At 40.4% G+C, this 20,276-nt stretch overlaps 2 protein-coding genes across 9 annotated transcripts in view; both read right to left on the reverse strand.

Moving 5' to 3' along the window:
* Positions 1-20,276, reverse strand: part of LOC125234352 (potassium/sodium hyperpolarization-activated cyclic nucleotide-gated channel 2) — a 445,496-nt gene that overhangs the window by 334,975 nt on the left and 90,245 nt on the right. The window lies entirely within an intron of this gene.
* On the reverse strand, positions 15,908-17,733 carry LOC125234356. The gene is made up of 2 exons (XM_048140546.1): positions 17,644-17,733; positions 15,908-17,029 (listed from the first exon to the last, which is right to left on the reverse strand). Exon 2 carries the CDS (start codon positions 17,019-17,021, stop codon positions 15,951-15,953), a length of 1,071 nt encoding a protein of 356 aa, XP_047996503.1. The 5' UTR covers positions 17,022-17,029; positions 17,644-17,733; the 3' UTR covers positions 15,908-15,950.

Below are 20,276 nucleotides of genomic sequence, written 5' to 3' on the forward strand. Positions count from 1 at the left end.
GAAGAGCTTCCCGACCTCATCCAGGAGCACGATGGGTCGGTAGCCGGCCGGAGAATCTGGTGGACGCCCCTCCTTACGCAACAGGCATAGTCGACCTTCCTTCCAGCAGCTTGGGAAGCGGCCCTCCTCAAGGCAGTCCTGCAGAAGGGATCTTAGACGATTGCCAAGGTGCTTAAGTGCCAGGAAGAGCACTTTGCCTGGCACTCCGTCCGGTCCCGGCGCTTTGCGCGCAATCCTCAACCGCTCCATGGCCAATTCCATCTCCTCGTCCGTTATAGGGGGAACAAAGGGCGGCTCCACCGGGTCCGCTGCTGGGGGGGCCATCGCTGGTGGTATGAAGTCTGGCGCATCCGGAAACAGGCCCTCAACTACCCTCCGGAGAAGTTGTGGCTCCATATCATCTATGGGCGGGGATCTCTGCAATTTATTGCGCACCATTCTGTATGGGCGTCCCCATGGGTCCCTATTGAGGGTAGCCAGGAATTGCTCCCACCCCTCGCTTTTCGCCTTCTTGATAGCCTGTTGGAGAGCTCGCTTCTTCTCCACTAATGCGGTGCGGAGGAGCTCCTCCTCTTCAGCTGTGTGCCTCCTCCTTCTACACCTTGTGTAGGCCCGCCGAGCGTTATTGGACACCGTACGAAGGGCGGCGATCTCAGGAGTCCACCAGTAGACTTGTTTCTTGCCCCGGACAGGCCGGGCCCGAGGCATGGAGGCGTCACAAACTGTCACTAGAGACCTTCTAAGATGGATAGCCCTCTCATCGACCCCTCTTGCAGCCACATGGGGAGCGTTCCACGCTTCGATGATGGCAGCCTCTTCCGCCATTTCCCTGTCCAGGCGGGCTACCGACCACCTCGGGAACCCTTTCCTCCCGGTCCGATGGCCATTAGTAGTAAGTGGAGCAGTCCTATGAAGTGGGGTGACCCTCATACGGATATATAAGTGATCCGAGAGGGTCTCTTCGTCCTCTAACACATCGTCATATGTACCTACCTAAATTAAAGGTTTCGAAGACAAGCGACCACGACAACGAACGCGACACGGAAAATAATCTGACCTCATTTGACATGAAAAATTATATTATTTTAAATTAGGCATTTCCTCCAGATTCATTTTGCTTATATACAAACTAGGTAAACGGGCGCAAGTACCTAATCCTAATTATGTACGGTATGTTTATAAAATTTAATATACGTAAATAGAAGCAGAGCCGTCCGCGTGATGGATCGTCTTCTAAATTGTGTCCCGACAGGTGAGAAAAATGTTGTCAGCGAAACTCCGTTCATTATGAGCACATCGTGGACGACGTATACGTGGCCAAACAAGAGATCTTTAGTTAATTTTAAGTCTTATGTCCGTAATTCAAACGGGGTTTTTTGTAAGATTAAGGTTGAAGACCTGATTCTCTCAGGCCCCGTAGCCGAATGGCATTTCTCCGACGCCAAACGAAAGCGATACGCCGCTGGCTCTGTCGCGCCAATACGCAAGCGCGATAGAGATAGATATCTACTAGCGCTTCGTTTCGTGAGCGTTTCGTGAGCGATTGTGCCATTCGGCTAGCCACCCAGATGTCCCAGATTTTAGGGTTATTTCAGCTTAAAACCACTATCAAACTCAACCCTAAAAATTAAAAAAAATGTCCAAGAATTTGTATGGTGATAACTTGATAAGTAATATTTTTCACTCTAACACGCGCAAATGAAACAATCATTATACCTACTCGTATCTAAAACGTGAAATAATGGACATACAATTTATGGAATAACTTAGTGGCGGAATATGGATAATGCTGTCTCATACACTAGGGAGAGCGTTCAATATTTATTTTGTTTTCCAAATGAATTTATATTTATTAGCCTACGATTTCTATTGACAGACAGAATAAGCGCGGCAGATATTAGATACCCACGCCACCACATCCATCTTCAGGTACGATTCAATACAATAGGCTAGTTTCCTATACTAAAAATAAAATATTTTATGCAGTGCACGAAATAAAGCACCACATAATTAGAAGAAAAATATGGACAGTAGTTATGTTTAAACATAATTTCTATTTAATAAGTCAAAGACAAAGATATAAAGTAAATGAATTGACCGTGACGTCACTCCTCAGTATTTCATAGTACCTAATTCCATATTAGCAAATCGTTTTGACAGTTCTTAAAAAGAAGCTGATTTGACTAGTAGGAAAACTAGCCTATTGCAATATCGATCCAGTCAGATTGCAGGAGGCATCACTCCAGTTTAAGTGCTGTCCTGACTGCTCACATAAACATATTGGCCCACTCCTGTTGGAAGATACCAATCCAATAAAAATTCTCTAAAAGAAGGCCGCGACAGATGAATAAGTCGTTAAAATGTTTTACTACAGAGTACAGAACATTTTACTATAAATAATTCTCATTGTAGCGCGGTTGAAATATAGCTGCAAGCTCACAATAATTTAATGTGAGTCATTGAAATGAAAGTCGATGTTTTATGAAAGGCCTAGCAAATAACTTCAAAGTCTTAGGTAGTGAAAAATGAACTCGTTATCTGTATAAGTCAGTCTGTGTAAAAATGTCCTTTAATATTTGTCTAAATATGCAGATCACAATTGCTCTGAATATTACTATTATGAGATAAAATGTCATTAAATTTAATCTCTTCTCGGATCCTCGATTGAAGGTAGGCCATTTTATTGGTTGACTAGATTAAAATTATTCGGAAGGCGCTGAGGAAAAAATATATTCGGGAGACGCTATGTCTTAGACCCCAGACTAGAGGGACCTCCGATTTTATCTTAAATTGAATCCAATGTGCATTCCAATTTTTTTATTAAATCCAATCCAACAAAAAATGCCATCGCCTGTGCCAGGCATTGTTTGTTTAACACTGCAAGATATAATATTTTACAAAATTTACAAGATAGAAAGCTGAAAAATTGTTATTGCTTGTCAATGGTAAGAAACGAGGGTATAAGGGTGGGTTCCAACAGCCCTCGTCATTTGTCATTGCTTGCCTCCTTTATATTGACTAACGGACTATGGTGAAATATAATAGTAATGAAATAAGTAGGTATTGCTTTCCTCGTCAAAATAAAAATAAAACACATTTGAACAAATACCAGTTTGAACTCTTGACCCTGAGACTTTTTAAAAGCACGTAGTTGTTTTTGAATAAAGTATGTTTTTGTTTAGATCGCTTTGTTTTGCATAATTTTAACAACTAGAATACCTACGCTTACCCATTTGTTAACACCAAATTTCATATTTGTTGTGTAACTCTAAATATGTATATCCGTATAGAAATAAATTTATTGTCATACTCCAAATAAGTACGAGCGTTATTTAGTTTGTGGCTAGGTCGAACAGTCTAGATTTACATAAAATTATTAGTGACACACCTACATAATATAAGTGAAATATTTCAATACTCCGCTATGTAGCCACAGCTACTGCCAATTTAGAGATGTGTAAACTCGTAGCTACCGGAAGCATGTGAGTGAAATAAAAATATTTATAAAAAAACCTTAATCGATAAAATCCATTCAAACCATAGCTGTGAAGTTCCTTCTATTGAGATTGGCTTCTTTTTTATCATTTCATACCCGAAATTTTCACCATACTCGATATACTTGAATATCATACAACGCAAACACCGTCACACAATAACAAAAATCAATAGAGAACCGCGTAAATGAGCCAACACTTTAGCGAGCGGTTAATCCGATGAGCGACTAATTCCTAACTTAATTGGCACCTATAGGAATGCTCGACGCCAACTAAGGCGTATTTACACGAGTAGTTTAGGGTTACCGTACGGTAGGGTTCTTTCGAACATAGATAGAGAATTCCACGGACGAGAGCCCGAGAGAACATTTTGTTTCGCGTGTTCCGTTTCAGGCGGTATTTTTTCTGTGCATTTTGACGATTCGTGATATAATAATTATTTGTTATACAAGGGGCAAAGTTGTATTTTAACGCCGAGTGTGGAATTGAAAAACGAGCAAGTGAAAGGATTCTATAGTTGAACCACGAGCGAAGCGATTGGTTCGAGAATAGAATCCTGAACTTGCGAGTTTTTTAACACACGAGAAGTAAAATACATTTGCACCCGAGTGTAACACAAAACTTTTCCCCTCACTATAGCGAGGAAACTACAACGCAAAAAATGCGTTTATCACTGCTTCCAATAGTTCCACAGGTGGTAAATCATCTTTATTACTAGATTCACCTACTTTTATCAATTTTAAAGCCCACTAGTGGATAAAACGCGTGTTTCCGAGCTAGTGAGGGGAAAAAACTTACACTCTACACCTCTACACCACTACAACTTACACTTGCCAATTTTCAATATTTGCGTTCATGCGGGACAATAGATACGGATAGCAACCTTTGCTTTGAAAATGATGTTGCACAGAGTGTGTCACTGAACTTGTTGTGCCTGGTTAGGTAAGGCCAATGCGGCCAACTCGTCATAATAGAGGCAATTTCTTCTATGTTTTTTTTTTTAATAGCGTACTCAGCTCAGAATTTGATGGATAAAGCAGCGTTTGCTTTTAATTTCACTAATCAAAAGCAGATTGGTTTTGTTTACAGTTGAAAATAAAATAAATAATATGCTCACTAATGTATAGTGCAGCCACCATCAGATATATCGGAGCGGTCAAAGTGCTCACCAATATCAAGTGAACACGTCTCTGTTGTCTTCAGTGCGCGTAGCCGAATGCACAAACGCCTACGATATCTGATTCGTAGCTATCTATCTCTGTCGCTCTTGCATATGGCGAGACTGCATTTCTGTTGGCGTCTGGCGTCGGCGATTGCCATTCGGCTACGCCGGCAAACATTTTTGCGCGCCCCGGCCGCTTAGTTATACGTACATTCTGATGGCGACTGGTAGACGCATGAGCTTATTTAAATTTTTTCTTCTGTTCTGAATTCAATATTTCGTTTAGGTATACAATTAGTAAATACATGGTAACCCTAGCTACAACTGAGCAAAGTGGAGTAGTAAGCGGTAAAATACAAATAAAACCGGCCGTAAAGGAACCGCGGGATCGCTGGCCGCTTTATGAACTAACGGGAAGACGGGTAAACAAACTTTTTACATTAAAACGGACGTTTAAGATATTAATCGCGTTAGCTATTTATGTTTTACCTCAAAATATTGAGTAAACTTTTGACATGAGGTAAAATAATGCTCGAAAGTGGGTCAAATATTCAGTTTTTATAATTATATATACCTACGAAACAGTATTTTATGTAAGTACATATTTATTTAATTTATTTTAGGAGTTTTGCCATGTTTGCTTATAAATACTCGTAGTACAATTAGCCCCCTTACTGACTTGATTTTTTTCAACACTATAATACAGTGAAAGCGGGTTCTTGCTCCTAGAATCCCTTCTAGGAGCAAGAACCCGCTTTTCTTTGGTCCCCCAAAGAGACAGTTTTTTGGTCAAGATCACATTTTTTTCTTTTTAGCATAGATATGTTTATTATTTTGGACCCTTGTGACACAATCTACATACCTAATATGCCTATGCCTAAAAGTTTGGACCAGATGACAATTAGATTAGGAGAAAAACAGGTGTGTTTTCCGCCACGTCACCTCGGCATATAAACGAGGAAACAATCTCGGTTCCGTCCACATCCGTAACAACTAGTGACGTGCCTTTTCGGGAATATTCCCGACTCAGAAGAATTAGGAGAAAAACAGGTGTGGCATAAGTATAATCAATGAAACTATCTTTTCAATTCAACAAACAATCGATAGACCGTTCCGGGAACGTTCCCGACTCTCGTTTAGATACTACTATTTAACGGAGGTCGCTTATTCGAATCCCTTGACACTTTGAGGTCTCGGTATTTTTTTCTTTATATATGACGTTTATTTCAGTTTATGTACATAATTACTATTTACTCAACTTCCTTAACAGCTTTAATTAGTTATTATTATAATATTTGGTAGGGGCATTAGGACTCCGTCGTCGTACTGTTCGAATAGCCCTCAGAAAGCCGCGCACATCACTAGTAACCAACCAACGTTATTTTTCTTCATTCCAGAGCAGCTATTCACATTTATCTTAGTCATGCCATCTTTATCGCTCTCCACCATGCGGATCGCCTGTCTCACTCACTCATGCCCGGTAAAACGACTAAATGGAGGTGAAGCTTCCACCTTTTTGCAAATTGAGTCTTGGTGTAGGAGTCTCGCATAATGAAGCTTATTTTTAACTCGATTGAAACATTTCAACGATGCTTCAAACATGTGAGCAATATGTCACTGGATTATTATATCGTTCTATTAGTGAAAAACATACATTTTTCAAAAGAAAATAACATATTTGAATACTGAAATGGGAATGGAATTTAGATGTATAATACAAGGGAAATTAGATGTAATAGATCGAATAGGGCGAAATCATCATTGGCCAATGGCCTTATCCCAGTAATTTTGGGATTTCCATACCTCTCTACTGCCCATCATATCAGCATTCACTTGTTTTAGTTTAATATCATCTCACACACAACCTATCCACTTTTTCCTCGGTTTTCCTCTCCCGTGGCCGTACGTAAAGAAATAAAATACTTCTTTTATTTCAGCTGTCACTGTGCCTGAAATTTCGTTCATTTAACTCAGTGTTTTTCAATCTGTGGCCGCGACTTCAAGGAGGTCACAAAACTTTTACAAGGAGGTCGCGGGCGCTCGGAAAGTTTTTTTATAAAAAAGGGGAAACACAAAATAGGTTACTCACAGCTGAGGACCGGGATATTATCGTGTTGCGATCCCTTTCTTGCGTGTTTAGTAACCGTTTAAAATAAGTAAGTTATTCTTAATGGTTGCTATATTTCATGATTAACCTGAAATAGTGTCAAGGAGCTGTAAAATGAAGATTAAATTCTAGTTTACGTTGACATTAAGTACTACTATTGAAAAACATTACTACTCCTCAACTAAATACATTTACGTGGCTGTAACTTCAGGTCAGAACATTTCATATTGTCTAACCTATTCCAGTCTCAGTACTTGACAAGAAGACAAGTGAAATGCAACAGACAATTATATTATGTATAGTTCAGAGCAAGTTAATTTAGTAGGTCAGTAGGTCCGAACTAACACGAATGTATCATTAGGAATAGCCACAGACCCCCTCATCTACTAGACGGAGCATTCAAGCCAATTCAAAGCTACCTACTGCACTTTTTTAATTATGAATTAAATACAAAAAAAAAATTAAGAAAATATAGATACTAGAGAACCTTAATGACTAAATTAAACTTACTAAAATGTCAATTCATCAAATAAATCTTGGTAACAAAATAGGAATAATATATATATATATATATATGAATGGGCTTACTCTTAGCCACAGACTAGCCAAAGGCAAAGACGTGGTATACGATGGAGTGAGCTCACCCAGAAGATGCCTGTTCATTATGAAAAGAGCGTACACCCATCTTAAAGGCCGGCAACGCACCTCCAACACCTCTGGTGTTTCGGGTGTCCATGGGCGGCGGTGATCGCTTACCATCAGGCGACCTGTCTGCTCGTTTGCCTCCTATCCCATAAAAAAAAAAAAACCCTAGATTTTTATGTTCTCCCGTAGTATATTTCTATAGGAACGCAACCGCTTGATCCAATTGTGTCAGCGTTTGTATCCACAATTCTGGTAATTTTGGGATATTTATTAAAAAAATAGTGTTGAACCTATCATCATCATCATATCAGCCCTTTATCGCCCACGCCTCTCTTCTAGTACGCCACTTCTCCCGGTCCTGGGCTAGTCTCATCCAGTTAATATGAGGCGCAATTTTCCGGATGTCGTCGACCCAAAAACGAGCCAACGGATGCCAGGCGTTTCTTACATTTGAAGAATTTATGTGATGGTGTAAGATGCTACACAATTGCGCTGCTCAAATCGTGTATTTAAAATCAAACAAATCAGTATTTAAAATTGTACATAGTTATGTCTGGTTACCACACGCTCTTTGTAAACACTTCACTGTTGTGTCTGTGTGAATAGCAAATCGTTCCAGTGGGTAAGTGTGCTATTATTTCTATGAGATGGGTTGCGAGATGGCCCTGGGTAAATTACCTTATAAAGGAAATTTGCTGTAGTCACTCCACATGATTGATGGGCTGCGGATCTCCCAATATTGTAGATTATGGGTACTATTTAAAAAGTACATTAGGTAAATTGGTGATTTATAATATATCACGTTTCATGCCTAAATATTGGCACTGAATGCAATTCAAGACCTTTTTGAAATATGTTTTCTGTCCTCCGGCCGGAAAGCGTGAAAATTCCAGCCTATGCGCTAAACGAAGTTACCGCTTGTCGGCTCCGTCGAATAACACACACACACACACACACACCTTGGCCAGTAAATAAAAAAGTCTCAGATCCCAGGTTTCTATAACCTCGGTACCGCCTCGGCCGACAATTACATGTGATCTGAGGCATTTTTTACTTTACTGGCCCAATCCAACCGAAATTCCAAAGATAGTAGATTAATCTTTGCAATTTCGGCTGAATTGGGCTATACATATAGCACTTAAAATACATATAAGGGTGCGTAGCCGAATACACAAACGCTCACGAAACGAAACTATCTCTATCTCTATCGCTCTTGCGTATTGGTGCGACAGAGCCAGGCTACCATTCGCGGCTTTTCGTTTCGTGTCGTAGAAATGCCATTCGGCTACGGGGCCAGGGTGCGTAGCCGAATGGCACAAACGCTCACGAAACGAAACGCTAGTAGATATCTGTCCCTATCGCTCTTGCGTATTGGCGCGACAGAGCCGGACTACGTTTCGTTTTCGTTTGGCGTCGGAGAAATGCCATTCGGCTACGGGGCCAGGACCCTTTAATTTTACTTGACTTGTCTTATTGTTGGGCAAAAGCGGAAAAGCGCGAATTCATTAAAACGAGAGTAGTTTCCGAAAGTACTTAAAGTGATTGAATATAGCAATCCTGTTTCTTTGTACGTTTTACCTGTTCTAAGATATTGATCAGGTTTTTTTTAGATATTTTTCCTATATACAAAATGTAAAAACGTTGACGATGATTAGATGGATTTAAATTTTCTTGGTAAAATAAAATTAATGGATTTATCTTTCTAGTCGCGACAGTAATACATCTAATATATATTAGTAGTGTTATCGTCACATTTACACCTCGAAAAATTACTTTATATAAAAATACCTATTGTATTACCTAGTTAATAAATATGGATAGCTAAAGCTAACGAGTACCTTCTCTTAGTACGAATTTTCTGCTACCCTAAATACTGCTTCATCTATACTTTTTTTATTCATTCTCATTAAAAATCCAAGTTATAACAAGATTATTATCACGAAAACACCGAAATAACTTCAGAAATGCGGACAAACAGTAGCTGACGTCGTAATACCAGATTTAATTATCCTAACAGCCTTCACTGCTCGTCCACACCCGTACTCGTAAAACACGAAGTTAAATCCGACTAAGGTAACGGACCCAATCATGGACAGTTTAAGAAAAATTTTCGCCTGTTTTTGATATTTCACTCATAAATGTAAAAATTCTAGCACTAAGCGTGTTAAATCTTGAATGTCCTATCCTTCTTTTACATTTCATGCGTATTTCAGAATAGATACTCCTATTGGTTTCTTCATAGTTAACAAATTAAAACTAGGTTTTTTTTTCTCCAATTATGGACAGCAGTTCTCCAGTAATGGATCTCCATTATGGACAGTGAAATAAGTTTAAAATTTTACTTTTAAAGCCAACTGATAATGAGTCAATTTTATATGCCATGAATACAATTAGTTGGGGTTATTTTAACATAGGATTGTTTCTTGTAAATTTTGGTTTTGTAAATTGTTCCTTGTCCATCATAGGAGGTACGCAGTTTTTCGGTTCCAGTAATGGACACTCGCAAAATAACGCCATTTCTTTATATCTTTGGAGCAACAAACTAGTATGTTTTATACCTTATCTCATGCTTAATGCAGTAAGTAAAACTCATTCAAGTTTACACCAAGTATTATTTTTTTATTATTTTATACATGAACTCAACTCTCTTAGCAACATTGCTAAGAATTCGTTTTGATATTTTCTTCAGTAAACTGGTGAATTTTATCTTGTCGCCAAATTCTTCAGAAATAACCGAATTAATTGAAACTTCAAAAGGAAACAGCTCTACAACTCTAGTTTATGGTACATAGCCGTCATTTTTTAGAAACTAATTTTAGATACTTATTTTTAAGGATTTGTGTTTTTTTGTCCATAATGGCATCACCGTCCATTATGGGGTATTTTACCTTATAAAAATGAAAAATGGTTTTTAAATGGTTGATTAAATTTTAATGTACCTACACTTGTACAATACGCTGAAGAGTTCCGTGATACCATCTGAGAACAAATACATAACTACGCTAAGGGTAAGTTACTTAACTCTGTAGGTTCTGGTTCGTAATAAGCTTGTTCTAATTTTGCTAACAGACTACAAGTTTCTGTTGAATAATTGCATAATTTACATTTTCAGAGTTTCAAATAAATTATAAAGGGTGGTATTTAAACGAAAATCAAAAAAATTACTTTTTTTACGCAAATATAGTCCAAATTCATATCAAAAATACTAATTGAACAGCAAAATTTGCAACTCAAAATATTACTAAATACACTTCAATAATATTCGTGGCGTGCATCTATTTTAACTTTTAGTAAAGCTTTTTCATGATTGCATCGCTGATAATTACTAACGCACAGTATACCTAGCAACGCTTTTTTTTTTAAATGTAGCTTCTATTTTTACATAATATACAGCAGTTTAATCTAAATGACACAGCATTTTATTCTAATTGCAATCATTTTTTTTATTAATTACAACATAAAGTGACCAGCAAAAAAAAAATTTAAAGCGCATTCAGAAAAGAACGGCTTTTTTAACCGCCGCCTAAAATATCTTAAAAGAAGGTGGTTCTCTATTAGTTTGTATTTTTTCTTAATGTTTGTTCCTCGATATCTCCGTCGTTACTGGACCGATTTTGAAATTTTTTTTTATTGGTTGTATATACATACAGATTGGTCCCATTTTTCTCAGAACCCAGTTCTGATGATGGGATCCTGGAGAAATCGAGGGAACTCCTCAAATCTTCAGATCTTCTTCTGCCTTTCAAGGCATACATATGGCGATTTTTGTGTTTTTAAAAGAACAGCATGCATTTACGTAAGGAACAGTGACATTTGGTGCAGTGGAACTGCTGATGATGGTCAGAACGGAACTCCTCAAATCTGAACGGCACGCTTATACTGACTTTGGTATTTTTATAAGAACAGCATGCACTTACGTCCAGAACAGTGACATTTGGTGCAGTGGAACTCCTGATGATGGTCAGAACGGAACTCCTCAAATCTGAACGCCACGCTTATAGTGACTTTGGTATTTTTATAAGAACAGCATGCACTTACGTCCAGAAAAGTGACATTTGGTGCAGTGGAACTGCAGATGATGGTCAGAACCGAACTCCTCAAATCTGAATGGCACACTTATAGTGACTTTGGTATTTTTATAAAAACAGCATGGATTTCAGAACAGTAACATTTATTTTGCATATTGACTTTTCAAGTCAAATTTTGTCAAGCTTCTATTTCTTATAATCGGATTCATGAGGAATTGAGGAAACTCCTCAGACCCCGGTCGGTATACGTATATTGATTTTTGTTGCCATCATATAATTAAAGCATTAAAAGCAGTTTAAAAAAATACCTACACATTTCTACATAATCCAACATTCGCAAGTAGCTTTCACCAGAACCCCAAAGGCGGCGGTTTTTTTCTCTTAAAACTTATTGACTACTTCTAACCTAACCTAACCCACTTTTCTCACAAAAGTTTGTTTCCGTGAGGGTCAAAGTTCTAACCTAATCTAACCCACTTATCTCACAAAAGTTTGTTTCTCTGAGAGTCGCAGTTCTAACCTGGATCCCACTGGCCCGGGAAAGACAAGTGGGTATGTCCGACTCCCATGGACTCCCTTGGGGTGTTCCGACGCTCGCCTTGGGCGGGGTTTCGGGAACACGGTTGTAGACCACCGTTGCCCCGCCAGCGTTGCCCTTGCGGGCCCGGCTCTTGTGGCTGGTCATGCAGCCTACTCCGCTGAAGGTACCCTTAAAACGCTTGAGGGCCTTCCAGCACAGAAACTCTTCAGGCGGGTGATGTAGCTCCCGGTCCATCACCCGCAAGTTTCGGTTAGGGCGGCATCAGTCTCTCTGCGAAGACTCTTCGCCGCCTGCCTGGCCTTCTGCGGCGCTGAGCTCGCGCACTTTTTCGGCGGCCTCCTTTTGCGTCATGACAACGACGCTAAAGGTGGTCACTGCCTCCCACTCCTCTTCACTGCTAAGCATATGGCATATTAGCGCCGGCAGTGAGAGATCACCCCTATAACCGTGAACAGGGCAGCGCGAGGCTCATCCCAAGCAGGGCACTCTTCGCGCGTGTGTTGGGCCGTGTCCACTGCTCTTCGATCACAATGGTGACACGCTGTAGTAGGCTCCCTTCCCACCCTCTCACACAGGTACCAGCCGAAGCAGCCGTGCCCCGTCAGGAGCTGTGTGAGATGGAAAGAAGGTGCGCCGTACTTACGTTCCACCCATTCTTTTAGAACGGGCCGAACAGCGGCCGCTTCTTTCTGGTTCCCGGCTAGCTCCCGGGATCTCCAAACGCTCGAAGAGCACTTCTCGTGCTTCTTCTCTCCACTTTTGGATTTCTTGAGGGGCAGGCCAGTCCTCTTCCCTCCTTGCTGCCGTCACCCGCCAATAGACCGCGGTTTGAACCTTGGCTTCAAGGTCCCACGGCGGGCTTCCGGCTAGTAGGCTAGCTGCCGCGTACGAATTGTCGCGGTACGCTCGAGCCACCCTGAGAACTTAGCTCGTTGAGGACGACGCAGAAGGGCCTCACTTTTAGATCTCAGGGTGTCCGCCCATATTGGCGCCCCGTAGAGGGCCATTGAACGTACCACGCTCATATAGAGTCGTCTACATGCTCCTCCTGGCCCGTCCAGATTTGGGAGAATACGCCCAAGCGCGCCGGCAGCAGCCAGCAATTTTGGGGCCAGACGCTTGAAGTGTTCCTCGAACCTACCGTCGAGAACGAGTCCCAGGTACTTCATCGTCGACCCGATGGCTATGGAAGTTCCCCCCACTGTAATTTGGGCTCCCTCCGGAGGTTTATTTCGAGGCCCGTGGAAGACCGGAACCTCGGATTTGTGCAGTGCGACTTCCAGACCTAGCGCCCGAATCCTCTGAGTGTTGCTGTCTTGAAACTCCGCTCCAAAAAGACAGCACCCGAGCCAGACGGCATACCTGGGCGAGCCCTGGTAGTCGCGCTCAGCGAGATGGAGGAAAGAGTCAGAAACCTTTTCACTGCGTGCCTAACCCAGGGGCGTTTTCCCGATAGGTGGAAAACAGGCAAGTTGGTGCTCCTTCGGAAGAACGGGCGCCCACCTGATCAGCCGTCAGCATATCGCCCCATAGTGCTGCCGACCTCCGACCTCCGTGACTGGCGGTACCTCTCTAACCACGTCTGGTGGTATGGCACAACCAGATGCCATAGCTGGTGGCACAAAGCCGCCCCTTTCTAGGAAAAGAGCACTGACAACTCGTTCCAAAAGATCTGGCTCGAGACTGCTGGTCAGTGGGGGGGGGGGGGGGGGCAGGGCCGGAGCTTTTGCCTTACGCTCCGATACGATCTGCCCCATGGATCCCTGTTGAGCGCTTCCCTGGCCTCTTTGGCCTGCGCGATAGCATTATGCAGCGTTTTACGAGCGGCCCTGTACAATTCGTAAAAAGCATCTTCCTCTTCTTGAACTCGGATGCGCCTTCTTCTACTTCTTGTGTATTGACGGCGCGCAGCCACGCAAGCGTTTCGCAATTGATTCTGGCAGTGAATTCTAGCAATGAGTTCTGGTATCCACTAGTACACCCGTCGTTTCGTCGAAAGAAGTTTTGCTCTAGGCATCGCTGCGTCGCAGATGCGAATCAGCGCAGCTCCGAGTTGTTCCACCTCATGCTCAACCCTAACGTCCACTGAACCATTACTTTGCCCCCAAGACTCAACGATGGCCGCCTCCTTGGGCACAGTTCTAACCTTTTTTTTTTTTTTTTGACCCAGGGGAATCCGTTATGGATCCCACTAGCCCGGGAGAAGCCAGTGGGTATGTCCGACTCGCACGGACTAAACCCCCTGGGGCGTTCCGCCGCTCGCTCTTTGGACGGGGTTTCGGGCACTCGGTTGCAGGCCTCCGATACCCTGTCAGCGTTGCCCTTGCGGGCCCTTCCAGCTCGGAACCTCGTTTAGGTGGGTGATGGGACTCCCGATCCATCACCCGCAGGTTCCATGGGCGCCAGAAGAGTTCCGGCGCCCGGCGGTGGACATGGTCTTTGGTTCCACCGCTAACCTAGTCGGCCGCAAAGGATATGGAGAACGGCGCACCGTAATACCGGCACTCCTCTTCCCTTGCGGCCCCACCAATGCCGCTACAGCGGAGCGGCCCCGCCAAGGCCGCAGGGGGTAGGGAGAGTGGCGCACCGCTATACCATCACGCCTCTCCTCCTGCGATCCCACCTCGGCTACCGTGGGAGGGCACAGAGCGGCATCCCATACTGCCGGATCTTCCCTCCCACGGCAGTCCTCCCAAATGCGTCTCAAGTGGGCTTTACAAGCCCATTTGGAGCATCCTCCTCGGGCCAGCTCGCCCAGCAACAAGCCGGCCCTGGGTACCTCTTAAGCTTCGCCGTGGGTGACCAGTCCACGGTTACTAAGCCCCCCCACCACGGCAAGGTGGGCACCCTCGGGAGGGGGGGGGCACAGTTCTAACCTAACCTAACCCACTTTTCTCACAAAAGTTTATTTCCGTGAGGGTCGCAGTTCTAACCTAACCTAACCCAATTTTCTAGCAAAAGTTAATTTTCGTGACGGTGACAGTTCTGTTCCTTAGAAATAATGCAATGAATTAAGATAATTATTGTAGCTATAATAATTATTAAATTAGCTGAACGTGAATACTTAAAAAATAAGAAAAAAGGATGTATGCTCTTCGAATTGAATAATTTGCTATGAAGACGGGTAAATTGCTGCGCAATTAGTATTTTTGATAAGATTGTTGTATTTTTGTTCCTAAAGGAATTTAATTGTCTTGCATTAGAGGAAAAAAGTAATGTCGTGCTGATGTGTATTTTGGAATAATCTGCATTACTAGTTTTGTTAATCATTTAGTTTATTTGCAGTGAAGTAATTAATTTGATGTACAGAAGTATATTATTGATGACGATAAATTGATAGGCGATTATTTTTTTGCTGTGCGCTTAATAATATCCCAATTATAAATATACTACCTGTAATCAGTAATCACACTCGAATTAAGATCTAAACATTAACCATTCTTCGTAAAAGGTACCTATTTCAACCCTGTACCGCAGTGAACGTGTTGACACATATTAGAATAAAATTCATTTTTTTTTATCATTAAAAGATTGTAAATTTAACACTGTGCTCGAGACTTTATTTATGTTCATACTTAAATGAACAACATGAACATGGCCGCGTTGTTGCGAAACTTCTCAACTCATTAACTCGTGTCTTCTGTAAGCGACGTCAAGTTTCTGGAGGCCGAGCGTACTTGTGTTACCTAATATTTATGAGTTTATGATCGTCCACCCAGTTGACCTACATTTTTTTCTTTAGTAGTAGGCAATTCCTTAGGGTGGTCCTTACTTCTCGATTTTGAAAAGTTAATAAGCACCTCATCAAATTGATATCTAGCATTGAGTAGTTACTTCCAAATTATTTTTATCCTATTATATATCTAGTTTTAGAAGTCACTATCAATGGTCAAAGTTTTGAAGAATGGTAGAAAAATAAAAATTCACTTAATGAATCAAGCAGACTATTTATTCGTGTACTTTTATTGTTAAATTAAAATTTGTTAAATGATGATTCATCATCGAGTGATATAGGGCCTACTACTTCTTCACTGGTTGGTCGTTGGTCGTTGTTTTGGTTACTTATATGGATTGAATAGTCATTTGTGGAATCTATTACGTCAATCGTAAGATCACGAGCTGACGTCCTGTAGTTGTATCGTTGTAAGTATTTTTTGAAATCGGAATAATATAAAACGACATCTTCGTCATTTTCGATCGATTGTTGAAATGATTCATCGGCTTCATCGCATACCCCTCCGCTCGGTATCCATCGCGCCACGCTTCCATCAGCATCAAGGAACACGATGTTCTCGTCTCTATCAAACACAAAATCCTCCAAATACCCATCCACATAATTACCATATTTTACTAATTCCTTTGTGTCTCTATCTAATTTATATATAATTTTCTCATCAGCATCTCCAAAATATACGTCACCGTATTTACCAATAGATAAAATGTGCTTATTGCCAGAGATAAGATGCCAAGACATGTGGTTATAGTCGTCCAAGATGTATCTGTACAGTTTATCACCAGCTACAAAGAACCAATTGGTTATATTTTTTACATTCACCATATCGGTAACAGCGAAATTTTCCAAGTTGTCGTAACCAGCGAAGGAGTTTGAGTGTTCGCTGTAGTAACCTGAGCTGCCATCCTCGTTGATCGTGTACAGGACGTCTTCATAGCGCAGTCTAGCAGGTGTTGTTGCTCGATCAAGTAGAAAGGCTGTTTCTGTAATATAACCATTGTCTTGGTGTCTATGTCTGTATATGACACCGTCTAAACTTGAGTACAAGATTTGGTTCTTTTGATCCACTGCTAACCCTGTTGATTTTTGATCGTCGACGGTCCTAATCCTGGCTTCGTCGAGGAAGATGGCTGTGGTGCGGTAGTCGAGTTGTGCATAGAGGATGTTGTCGGTGCGGTCAATGGCAAGCTGATCGGTGACACGGAATCCTTCCAGTACAATCTTCTTCACGTGGCAGACTCCTTGGAAGCAGGCATCGCAGTCGGCGCGTGCCGAAGTTAATACGCCTACGAGTGTCAATATCATCAACATGATGATATCTGCAGAAAAGAGTTGTTTATCAACGACAATTCAGGTGGAATATATAAAGGATAAATCTAAAGAATCAACTTTTTCTTCCTCTTAACCCTAACGAATCGAAACAAAAATTGAGAATCTGAATAAGAATAAAATAATCTATGTCGGACTGTTTAGTTTTTTCGGTAAAAGAATATCACCCGTTAGGCAGTTTTTGATTTTTTTATTATGTCTAAATCCTTTCAATATCAAAGAAAGTCCAACATATATAAACATATTGAATTCAATGTCATTGCTATAGCTTCAATAACCTAACCTAACCACAAAATTAAAATTTTGAGAAAACCCCCGACTGCGACATAGTAGACCGATTTTCATGAAACATGGCTAAGAACACTCCCGACTAGGAGTTACGATGCCATAGACAGACACACACACAGACAGACAAACAGACAGACAGACACGTCAAACTTATACCACCCCGTCGTTTTTGCGTCGGGGTTTAAAAACCAGGGAGAAAATGTATAGTCGAGAGCTTTGGTATGGAGAAATGATCCTTCCTGTTGCATCTTATTTCTAAAAGTATTTAATAGAAATAGAATAAAATTTGAAACAATTTAAGGGGCTAGGTACTTACATTATTTGTCCTCCAACAATATTATTATTAATATATTATTTATAATGTAATTGGCACTATGCTCAGACCCCGAGATCAGTTAGCGATTAAATAAATGAGGAGATGACCATCTATTTTTATTGAATCGTATCTTCATAGATATACCTATTAACATCGTATTAGATATGTTTACTCCCTTATTCATAAACGTTCACTAAAGTTATCAAGCCGATAAAGTTCGTATGTCCCTTTCTCTCACACCAATACGTCGGAAAGGGACAAACAAACTTTATCGGCTTGATGACTTTAGTGGTTTATGAATAAGGGGGACAATGTTTATGTACAGTGCGCAAATAAATTAGACGCCCATCTGTTGCCTTATCATTACGAGTAACATAACTAACAAATATTAGTTTAATTTTATTATCCGATATCCGACAACCTTTATCGGGTAATATCTAAACGGTATTAAAGTACCAATGTCGGCCTTTACAAGCTAGATAAAAAATAATGTAAGGACCAGTTGCATCAACCACATTTGACAGACACATCATCGTCACGCAACAGAGGTCTATGGAACTTCCCATGTACAACAAAATTTTACGAATGCTTTAACGGTGACAGACGGTTTGGTGCAACCGGCCCTAATCAATGATGGAATAGGATGGATAGTTTAACTATAGTCATTTCACACACTAAAAACTAAATATAGTTATGACACTAATTAATATTAAATCAGTCATTTTCTGACGGTTGGTATTAAATTGTTATTAAACTGATAATGTGCGGGATTGTTTATTAATTATATTATCAATATATCTTGTTAGTTTTACTCTTCTTGCGTGGAATCGGAAATCCATACTAATTATAAATAGGAAAGTGTGTGTGTCTGTTTGTTTGTCCGTCTTTCATGGCAAAACGACGATTTTACGTGATTTTTTATGTGGAGATAGTTAAAGGGATAGAGAGTGACATAGGCTACTTTTAGTCTTTGTCTAACCCTCCCACTTACCTAAAATAGGGGGTGGACGTTTGTATGGAGCATTCCACAATTTTCGCGAATTTAACGCGAGCGAAGCCGCGGGCAAAACCTAGTACACTATAATAATTATGCGATAAGTCGCATTACGCTTCGATCATTAGATTCGTACTAAGTTTAAATTAACTAACTTCTTTTATGCTGGACAAGCTTGTAACTTGGCTTTTTTTTTGGAAGTTGGTACACACAATTTATGTAAGACCTATCATGTTAACACTTTTTAAATGCGAATAAAGAATTATGAATTATGATACCTACGGACGCTTATTTTAGTCACATTACGGACTTCGTGCAGGTACGAAATACGCTGTCCTAGGAAACTAAAGCATAACACTGAAAGAAGAAAGTCAGCTTCTGGTAGTTTCAACTCAGTTGAGGCCACGCACACTATAACACTGTCATGTAATGACAACGAGATTTTGAAATTAGTGTTCTTATGTACCGACTGCAGATTCAACAGTGAATTGTAAGAAAGACCAAAAAGTTTCTAGTTACTATTTTGTTAAGAATTACGTCTATAGAACAATTTTCAAACAAAACAAAAAATAAAATATCTCGTATGTGATTAATTAATTGTCAGATTATGAGCAATCATAATCATATTACAAAATATAAATCGTAGAAATCAAAGATAATATGTAATAAATTGCCTTATTTTATCATCGTAGCTGTTAAAATGGTGTTTACCTATTTTTTCATTACTTATTAGCAGACATAGAAGTCGCGGTAGCAATAACGTCAATTAACATAGGGACATCCTTCCGATATAAAATATATCGATAGCTGAATACTTATTTGGAAGTGAAATTTCATATGAGCTATAAAGTTCACCGGATAATTTAATTTTCCCCTCACTAGCTCGGAAACACGTGTTTTGTCCTTCAATACCAGCGGGTAAAAACGCATTTTATCCACTAGTGGGTAAAGTAATTTGACCTTGAATAAAGTCAAATTAACTGGTTTAAAATTCATAAAAATAGGTGAATCTAGTAATAAAGATGATTTACCACCTGTGGAACTACTGGAAGCAGTGATAAACGTATTTTTTTGCGTTGTAGTTTCCTCGCTATAGTGAGGGGAAAAGTTTTGTGTTATACTCGTGTGTTAAAAAACTCGCAAATTCAGGATTCTATTCTCGAACCACTCGCTTCGCTCGTGGTTCAACTATAGACTCATTTCACTTGCTCGTTTTTCAATTCCACACTCAGCGTTAAAATACAACTTTGCCCCCTTGTATAACAAATAACTATTAATAAAATAATAGCGTTTGTCCGTAGCAAAATTTTATTCGTGCCACCGCGACTTCCAGCTAGTAATACTGAGTTCACATTTAATAGCGTCGTGAGAAAATTAAACGAAGAAATAGCAGCACTTGATAAAGAAACGTTTCACAGTAGGTACCTATTTTCAGAAAAACCCAAGAAAACGAAGAAAGATATAGGGAAAGAGAACCTATGATATGTTGTTTCGTGTATTGAGGTGTGCAATAAAGAGTATTTGTATTGTATTGTATTGTAGATGATTTAACCGAAAACCAAAACCTTATAATCAATCCTAACGAATCAGATGAAGATATGCCAAGTGACGGTGGTTTATAAAACGATTTGTTCATTAT

Source organism: Leguminivora glycinivorella, chromosome 16, assembly GCF_023078275.1.
Source record: "Leguminivora glycinivorella isolate SPB_JAAS2020 chromosome 16, LegGlyc_1.1, whole genome shotgun sequence".
NCBI lineage: Eukaryota > Metazoa > Arthropoda > Insecta > Lepidoptera > Tortricidae > Leguminivora > Leguminivora glycinivorella.

Excerpts from the sequence above, each read along its gene's own strand:
- LOC125234356 (XM_048140546.1), bottom strand. The coding sequence starts at position 17,021 with ATGTTGATGATATTGACACTCGTAGGCGTATTAACTTCGGCACGCGCC.